Source organism: Sceloporus occidentalis, unplaced genomic scaffold, assembly GCF_023333645.1.
Source record: "Sceloporus occidentalis isolate IW3139 unplaced genomic scaffold, rSceOcc1.0.p SCAF_31, whole genome shotgun sequence".
Lineage (NCBI taxonomy): Eukaryota > Metazoa > Chordata > Lepidosauria > Squamata > Phrynosomatidae > Sceloporus > Sceloporus occidentalis.
In genome coordinates this window covers 4,616,923-4,627,065 of record NW_028317011.1, presented here as the reverse complement: position 1 = coordinate 4,627,065, position 10,143 = coordinate 4,616,923, and the positions used below count along the sequence as shown (strand labels likewise).

The 10,143-nt window shown below is 36.4% G+C and overlaps 1 protein-coding gene across 2 annotated transcripts; it reads right to left on the bottom strand.

Moving 5' to 3' along the window:
- Positions 1-413: 413 nt before the first annotated feature.
- On the bottom strand, positions 414-7,702 carry LOC149298757 (mesoderm-specific transcript homolog protein-like). 2 transcript variants are annotated; one of them, XM_089487229.1, is made up of 11 exons: positions 7,549-7,702; positions 6,994-7,073; positions 4,216-4,293; positions 3,636-3,772; positions 3,201-3,259; positions 2,987-3,027; positions 2,506-2,576; positions 1,936-2,037; positions 1,596-1,672; positions 1,222-1,285; positions 414-531 (listed from the first exon to the last, which is right to left on the bottom strand). In XM_089487229.1, exons 1-11 carry the CDS (start codon positions 7,700-7,702, stop codon positions 414-416), a joined length of 981 nt encoding a protein of 326 aa, XP_089343355.1. The 2 variants fall into 2 exon arrangements, with proteins under 2 accessions (XP_089343355.1, XP_089343356.1); XM_089487230.1 differs by lacking the exon at positions 1,936-2,037.
- Positions 7,703-10,143: the final 2,441 nt, after the last annotated feature.

Here is a 10,143-nt window from a genome sequence, read left to right as displayed (position 1 = left end):
GCGCTACGGTTTAAGGAACAACCGTGCATCATCTACGACAGATGGAACTGAAATATATCAGGTTATCTATGGCTCGCTATTCACGAACATAAAAAGGGAGACCATTTATAGAAGGGTATCTTGATGTAGATTGTAAGCTTGCAGGAGCATGACTCTTCTCCTGTACCAGTAGCTCTTATGTATGTTCACGTCATTATTGTGTATTCCAAACACATTGTAATAGTGCTACAGAAATTGCTGGTGCTTTTGAAGTGAGTAAAATAATAAAAAAAAAATACTCTCCAGCAGTAAACTGGGTTTGAGAAGAGTCTTCCCTGAGGTTTTCGGTTCCTTATATTCCTTCTGAAGACAGAGAAACAGGTAGAGAGCTGGTGACTGACCACACATGGAATAAAAAAGCAGATCTCATATCCTCAGAATGAATTGATGAAGTTCAGATAAGCATTTAGGAAGCCAGTGGGATCCTCCAGCTGAGGATAGTGACTGATATGATCATCTAGGACAGAGAATGTTGATTTGGGAACCAGTTTCCTGCAGAAGACAGACATGGTAAAAATAAATAAATAAAACAACTTGGTAGGTGAGTGGGAAGATAAAAAAGGCAAAGGTGTGTGTGTCATACATTTTGTGCGTAAAATTAAAGGGACGTTCCAGCCTTCGAGTGCACTTCAATGCATAAGATAGCTTTAAAGGGCCCTATAAGTTTACTTGGTGTTTTTCTTGCAAAATATATGCTTCTGCTCTTTTTCTCCCTAAGGAAAGTAATACTTTTGTTTATACTTACAAAGTCCTTTCATTGTTCAGTGGCACCCTGAGACTGTGTCTTTGACTAATGTACATGTAGGAAACATTTGTATCCTGTTATGCGCCTCTATTCACAAAACCATGAGTGCTTGTGAGTTAGGAAGTCTGCAGTAGCAAACTGGTTGTATAAATCAATACTAAGTCAGTTCTGTGTTTTTCATACGTTAACGCTCAACATAAACTGGGGCTCCAAGTGTTTAAGGTAGACAGCTATTACTTAATCTGGTAGGATGCCACCAAATTCAATGTTTTTGGTAGAGCTTGAATATAGAATGATTAAATCTATGCTAAAAAATAGAGGGTTGGTTTCACCATGCACCCTACCCTGCGATACACTTCTCACTCCTGTCGCTGAAAGTTGTTAATCTGTTAAGTGGATTTACAATGGCCACAATATTGTTGCTCATTCAAACTTACGTATAATGGTCCAGAAATGCAGGATGCGGGTTTACAGGATCAAGCGGTCCATAAATCAAGTGTACTAGAAAATAATAATGCAAATTAGAAAAATATCCAATAAAAATCCTCCCATGATACTTCAGTCAGATGATTTTTGCCAAAACACACACATATCAAAGCTCCTTCAGAGTTGGAAATATAGGCGTGGAGCAATTATCCTTCACATCAGTGTATTCACTCCTACAACATATGAGAGAGTGAGAGTGAGAGTGTGTGTGTGTGTGTGTGTATTTAAGATTGTACCTTTCCTGAAACAGTTAAATGCTAAACTTGAAAATGTTGATTAAATAAGGTTAGCAACATGTTTAAGAAAAACCAATGGTTAAACTCACATGGAACTGATGCATTGATCAGGGCTCCTACCCAGCGATCTCTATGCTTCCTTCGCTGGTTTATATACTGCAAAATACTGAAGGACCATGTTATGGTTAACAATAGACATGTCTGTACAATCAAGAGGTGCCCAGCCTTGTTCTTTGGAGGCCACAGATTTCCCAAATGTGTAATCAAACAAGTAAAACGCATGCATGACTGGGACAGATTACATATATTTACTAATTTTCATATTCATTCTACCACAGAAATAATGTATCCTAAACCCGCTGAGTGCATTGTCAGGGATGTTGTGATGCTCTAATAGTGCACCGGACTGTCCAGATACATCTACTTTACCTGTCCACCACCAGGTTCCCTTCATTACTCCTCAGAGCAGTCCACATGTCCCAGTACTCTGCTTCCGATGGCTGCGTATAGGGTCCAAACACCTCACTGATTCTGTTAACAGCAATCATAATACTGTAGTCAGAGCTGGGGAATAGCTGGATATCTGCTTCTGATGAAGCAATCACATAGCATAATCAAGTATTAACAAATAAAATAAACGTGAAAGATTTTTTTTAAACATTTGAGGACAAAAACAAACTTCTCTTTTGTCTTTATTCATCAGCAACCCCTCATTTAGCATACCCACACAAATTATATATTTTGCTTCTGTGGCAGGTAGGACTCATTTAAATACATTCCAATATAATATTAAATAATTTAGCGTGAAAATAATCTAAGTGTCCAGTGATACTGGAGAATGACTGGTGCCTGATGATAGCCTGCTCTCCTACGCATCGGCAGGGAGACTTCCCCATCAATGAGAAATAATCCATGACATCCTCAAGGGACCGTCTTCAAAAATGTACTATTATGTCTCATACTATCAACACCAATACATGCCCCAAAAGTGAGCCTCACCCTTTGCTAAAGAAATAGAAGTTCATCAGCCTTGTGAGGATTGGTGAAAAAATACCAGCATCTTTCAACAGCTAAAGGAAGAAATATGAGAAATAAGAAAATGCAAAGTTGTGAGTGACAGACAAACCATGCACAGTAGTAACAATAAAGCTATGTCATTCTTATTGTATTGGATGAATTTATATGATTAGACTAACTTCATTATGGAAAAGGCTACCCACAAACATACTTTTATTCAAAATGACAAAAAAGTGAAACGGCAAATGAATCCAATTCTTTCCTCAAGAAACACTCGGGGGTGGGGGGGGTCGACAACATATGGACTAAAGGACACTGACAAAAGGAAGGCAAAGAAAATATCATGTTAAACAAATTTGTCCTAATTAAGTAAATGTTACAAATGTTAAGTAAAATATTATATATATATATATATATATATATATATATATATAGTTTTATTCATTAATAATAACTGAACTACCTTCTGTACAAGCCTGGGGTGGTGCGTCTCTGGGAAAATACCTGCAATGGCAAAGTATGTTTTTTCAGGCAATTGTTGAATTAGACTAAGTTTTGTACAGCAGTATGTCCAGTTCTAGTGTATGCTCATCTATTATATTTCTAACCGATTGATCTTATTAAACGCCAATGCTACATTTCTACTGTAAAGCATCACTGTGAAGTCATCTACTTACCTCCATTTGAAAGACATAAGCTGCCTATATTAATGTGTCCTGTCCTTTTGTGCTCATACCTAATGGAAAGAAACCGTAAGTTAAATATAGTATAAAAATAAACAAAATACGAGATATAAATATTTTTAACATGATTACAATTGTGTCAATTAAATAGTACAATTTTATAAACACTGTGTAAAGCTACTATAATCAGATATAAGAGGACTGTTGACATTATTTTGTTTATTTATGATTAGACAAGATTGTTACAGAATTTCTGCAATGTATTCAAACAGTTACCCCTAGAGTTACCAAGTGACGAAAAACATTTCAGAATATATTGAATCTAGCATGGTTGTAGATGTGAGCATATGGTACTTCAACCACGTAACATGACAAGGTCCTCCGAGCACTTTGTGTTCTCACACGACATGCTGGAGTAATAAGTCTGACCTGTGGAGCAGTTCTTGGGCAACAGTATCTCCATAGTCATGAGACAAGAGGTTCACTTTTTGGTCCCTCAATCCAAGATGACTAATAAGAGCCTCCACAATGCTGGCCTGCTCAAATATGGAGTAGCGATGGAACCTCTGCAAAGACAAAGTAGTCTATTTTTCAGTATTTTGTATAGAACTCAGAGAATGTATCGAGGTCAGTTTAGACTTTAAATGTATATGTTACTGATCATTCAGCGTGTAGCGGTGACATATTTTTCTAGTGCCTCATTACTACAACTGTATAATAGCATTATTAATATAATACTAGCCATAGTACACTATATCTAAAGACACACATGAATCTAGAATATTTTCTTTAGGCAACATTAGGCTTGAGTTCAGTTCTACACTGATAATATAGTGCCATTTGTCAATGCAGTCATTGGATTCATGGATCTTCGGCTCATCTTTTTTTAATAATCTGTACCTGTGCTATGTGCAATTTGAAAGGGGGTACCTCATCCCACTCCAGCCCTAACCCCCAATGAGACGATGCTCATTTATTGAAATACTCTATTGTGAAGCGATGCACTTACTGGTTTGTCACTGAAACCAAACCCAATGAAGTCCAGAGCAATGACTCTGTGGAATCTCTGAGATAGACCTTCCCAAACCTGTGACAGCAGTGGACAAGGGTTATAGGTTACATTTAAGAACGGGAACTTGCCTATCATAACATTTCAACGTGAAAGATTTATATTAAAAATATTTCCCAGAATTTGGTATGTTATCATGTATAAGTGCTATAGTAGCCAAAAACAGAAGAGGTCCTGTTCATTACTCTATATTATCACTAGAGACCATCACTAAATCAAAATATATATTTGAATGTAGTAAACAGAATCCACTTGAAGTGTGTCCTTTAGAAATAAAAGTGCATCATACATAAAATGCATTCAAAATCTATTTAGAGTGTAACGAGCTTGCATCCGAACCAAGTTCAGAGTGCTGTGAGCCTAAGCTTTAATTTGATCATTAGTGAATAAACCACATTTAAGCTATCATGGACACCTTAACCCCTTCGTGACAAAGGCTGATTTTACTTTTTGTACCCTTCGTGACAATGGCCGTTTTAACATTTCTGCGCTGCTCGTGTTTAGCTGTAATTTTCTTCTTTCCCGTTTACTGAACCCACACACATCTAACTTTTAGTTGAAAATTTTTTTAATCATCTATAAAAGGTAATGAAAAAACCTGCTAAATAGATTCTACTATTTGTCCTGAGTTTAGAAATATCCAATGTTTTTATGTTTTTTTGCTTTTTTCTACCCATTATGGGGCAATAAGTACAGGTAGCCTTTTGCTATTTCAAAGCCATTTTTTCCAAATCTGGTAATTCTTCCCCCCATGTGCCATTTCGGGTATCTTTGAAGCCGGCCAATGCAATTTACCCCATCAAGTCATATATTTTTAAAAACTAGACAGCCCAGGGTATTCCAAATGCTAGTATTTTAACCCTTTCCAAGCACTAATTCTACTATCAGCCTTTGTCAAACTTTATGGTAGTCGTTTTTTTTGTATTTGTTTTTTCACACACATTTTACTTTAGGTATGAATAAACAGGTTCTGGTATATGTCACTATCATAAAACACCCCAATATGTGTTTAGCAACATCTCCTGAGTACAGTGATACCTCACATGAATGATTTTGCCTGGCTGTTTGGGGGCAAGAGGGCCACATTTGGGGCATGCGCATTTTTCAATGTTGAACTTTGGCATTTGGGGATCCACTGCCCATGCCCTATTTGGAACATCTTTGAGCCGGGCCATTTCAGTGTGCCCAATAAAGCCATATATTTTTGAAAACTAGACACCCCAGGGTATTTCAAATGCTAGTATTTTAACTCTTTCCATGCACCATATCTACCACCAGTCTTTGTCAAACTTTGTGGTAGTCATTTTTTTGCATTTGTTTTGTCACACACATTTTACTTCAGGTATGAATTAAAAGGTTCTCGTATATGTCACTATCACAAAACACCCCAATATGTGGTCAGCAACATCTCCTGAGTACAGCGATACCTCACATGAATGATTTTGCCTGGCTGTTTGGGGGCAAAAGGGCCACATTTGGGGCATGCACATTTTTCAACATTGAACTTTGGCATTTGGGGAGCCACTGCCCATGCCCTATTTGGTACATCTTTGAGCCGGGCCATTTCAGTATGCCCAACAAAACCATATATTTTTGAAAACTAGACACCCCAGGGTATTTCAAATGCTGGTATTTTAACTCCTTGCATGCACGCATTTTACCACCAGAATTTTTTTAAAGTTTGCAGTAGTATTCTTTTGTGTGTATTTTTCCCCCACACACCTATGTTATGTATGAATTTACAGCTCCTGGTATATGCCGCTGTCACACGACACCCCAATATGTGTTCAGCAACATCTCCTGAGTACAGTGATACCCCACATTTGGTACGTGTGCATTTTTCTAATTGGAAATTAGATGTGTGGCCATCCTTCCCCCCGTGTTAATTGGCACATTGTTGAACCCGGCCAATTCAATTTACCCCATCAAATCATACATTTTTTAAAAGTAGACACCCCATGGGCATTTAATATGCCAGTATTTTAACTCTTTCCATGCAAGAATTGTTTTAAGCTAATGTGCTAATTTTAGGACTTGCTCACAAAATATATTTTTTTAACATTTTTTCAACTTGAAGGTTCCCCTGATAGTGACATCAGAGGGAAATTATTTTTACATTTTACTGTTTTTTTTTACTATTTTTTTCTAATTAATTTTAATTTTATTTTTTAATTTATTTTTACTAATCACACTGTGATTAGAAAGCTGGGCTCCATTGACTTGCATGGTTGAATGCAGTACCTGTATTCAACCTGCAAGTGGAGCCAGAGTTCTCTAGAGGGTCTGGAGACCTTCTAGCGAACTTTTGCATCTTTATTGTTTGGATGCCTCCTGATCGATGCATTCCAGCGACACCATTTAAGTTTAGGAGGTGATCGTTGATCGCCTCCTAAACGCTTTTAAAACGGGCGTCCGCCGCCATACATTGTATGGCGGATGCTGACGCCCCGGGTAATGGGGCCAGACATGGCCCCTGGTGCCAATCGTGGCGTTGCTGAATGCCTCGAGGTCGAGGCATTACAGCAACGCCGTTTGGGTGAAAAAAAAATAAAAAAAAAAAATAAAATAATCGATCACGGAACAATTTTTTCACCCGTTTTAACAAATGACGGTCCTGGCACTCATTTTTCCGTGACGTGCCCGGACCGGCAATTGTCATCAAGGGGTTAAATATAAGCGAAAAAAATATCTACAGATAAGTAGTAAGACAGAGATTACCTTGTACCAGTCATAACTAGATGTTGGGAAGCCATGTAAAAGAACAACAACATCAGAGCTGCCAACAACTCCCCAGGACTCTGATTAGGAAAACAAAACATGCATTGTGACTGCAAATGTTATTTCATATACAATAACTACATAGATACTACAGGGAAGCAAACATAATTATTGCTAAAAATACCATACTATACTATGTTATGAAAGACAACAATAGGGTGTTATCCCCTTCCTGTGTGTATAATTTTATTATAACCTACTATAAAGATAGATATATTTGGATCTCAATTAACTTTTTATTATTATTTTTTTTTTATATTTTACATTACATTTGTTTACATATCACCAGCAGATTCTGTAGCGCTCTTACAATTGGAGTTCGTAAAAATGTACAATAAATACAATCGTACTAACTGGAACAAAAGAGAAGAAGGCCCTGCTCTTGCTAGCTTTCAACCTCGTGGTCGAGGAGAGGACTGCTTGGATATCAACTTCATTCTGACTAGATCATTTAACCAGCTTTGTATGAATTTTGAAAAAAAAGTTAAACTTCACCTCTGTAAAAGATGCGCTGCCCTTGGAACGTGAAGAACATGCCAGTTGACCGCCATGAGATGAGAGCAGGTGAGAGGTTAGGAGGGGGGATATTCAGATACACGGCCAGGAGGGGGACAGTCAGCAGCCCAACCTGGATCCACCATTCCTTCATTCTATAAATTGTAAACAAGCACATGCCTAATTAGAAGAGCACAAAAGTCTGTATTATGGTGTTGATGTGACTTTTCCACTAACCTTGGAACAATAAAGCCATCTTGCAGCGACAAAATATTGGATGATAATATTTTATTTAGCACTGGCAAATAATTCATTATATACATGAATTATTAAACACATTTAAAGACACTTGAAAAATGTACGAGTAGGAGAACATATTTAGAGAGTGATAACTTTAAATTCCACACTTTTTTGTAAACATTAGAAAAAGCATCTAATCAGACTCAGCGACATTTAAGTGCATTTCCATTCTTCATTATTATATTTACAGCATTCTTAAATGCTTTAACAATACACGGCTAGTATTTTTTAATTCCGAAATAGTATTTTTACTGTTCTTTACCTATTCCCTCTCATTTCTTCTTTATACTATAGGCAATTATCAACAAGTGATGTATACATAGATTATTAATGCATAAACTCCAAGAGACAAAGAATAAATACATTCATAAATCATCCAACTGGAGCCTCAAGAGATAAAATGAAGTAGAATTATTATTATTTTTTTTTTTATCAAAATGTAATGAAATTTGTACTTGTATATTGATCCACATGTTCACCAGCAGATGTTCCTGTCTTGCCTGCGCAGCTGTAAATCCCAGATCAGTAAAACCTATGCTTAGAAAGCTCAAATTGTTTGCTTTCTTCCTCTGCTTTCCAACATAGATTTATATCAGGATATTTTCTTGCTCAGCAGTAAAAAGTCTAATGTCTTTCCTGTGCATCTTATTTAACATCGATTAACAAGCAAGCTTTTAGGCATACTGGAAACTGCAAAATAATGGATATCTGTCAGTATATTCTACTAGGCTATAGGACAGGCAGACACAATGAACCTGATAAATATATTCACAAGTGGCTAGGATCATAAGATCATAAACTAATTTATATCTGTTAAACATTACATGTTTACAGCGTTCCTTTACCCAACAATTGTTTTTCCTGCACGTAGCGTCATAAATAATATATTTCAAAGAGCTATCTTATAATAATAAAAAAAAAACATGGCCAAAATGGGTAATTCCAATTTAATTTGACACAAGATAATACAAATAGATCAATTTAACATATTTAATTCAACAAATCATGGTCAGTAGAACATCCTCCACTTAAAATGTAATTTTGCTTTCTGAAAACAGTAATGGGGATGCACCTATAAATGGCTAAAAGGAGATTAATAGACACAGATATTTAATCTTAAGTAATTCAGCTGTGGGAAATGTAAACCCAAGCCTACTTTTCTTTAAATGAGAAAAAAAAATAAAAAAAAATAATGATTTCCATTGTCATCTGAAATAAAATAATAAAAATGACTTTGCTCACTAAACAAAATATTCACCCTTGGCTGCTTTGTAATTCAATTTATTACAAAAAATGTATCATTTACATTAAAAAACACTAACACTACTACTGCTCTGGGTTGCCTTTGTAATGTTCCTAAGCACCAAACAGGAGTGACATCTGGTGTTTGTTGGTATGGAAAAGAAGCTAAGGATGTTGATGAACACAAGACATCCTTTAATTTCTATGATGTCATTTTACTCCATTTTTTCATAAATATGAATCCATGATTTTGTTCTTTTTTTAAACATAATCACCAGATATAAATGCTTGCCCTACACAAGCCAAGTGGCTTTAGCCGTGCGTTCCACCTCCAAAGTTTGTGGGGTTTTGTTTCTATCTCGAGGAATACTCGAGATACCCCATTAGCAATAGTTTATAGATGTTTATAGACGAGTCCCAATTCATGTCAAATGGCTACATCAAAAAAATCAGCTTTGTGTACGATTTGGAAGGATAAGAGAGAAAATGGCTTTGTTTCATCATGTGAACTAAAAAAGGTCTTTTTTGAAGTGTTATGGTATAAGGACCTGATTGTAGTTCTTGAGTTTACAAAACTTGTTTTAACACAACTTCACAAACGCCGAGGTTATAGAAGGGACGGTGCTGAAAAAGTATTCGGCAATGTTATAATCCTACCGTAAAAACATTGCACTTTTCCAGCTTTAAAATGTTTTATTTTTGTCTCTAACAGCACGTAAGAGTGTAAATTAGACTTTTAGAGATGGCGTTTCTCTCATTACTAGTCCATTTATATCAGGGACGCCTTATTGTTGATGCATGAAAAGAGAATCTCACTTCCAATAACTGTTCACCCAACTTCTAAAATTCTTTTCACGTTTGATAAGTGTATACTAAAGCATTTATGTTCTTGGCGGTGACTTGAACTGAATTGTGGGATTAATCATTACCAGAGTTCATTTGAGTGAATATAGTAAGGGAATTTAAACATGCGTAGGATTGGCGTAAAGCTATCGGCAATCTGAGACAAGACCAAGGACTGATTACGGTCGGAGATGGGCTGAACGCATCTTA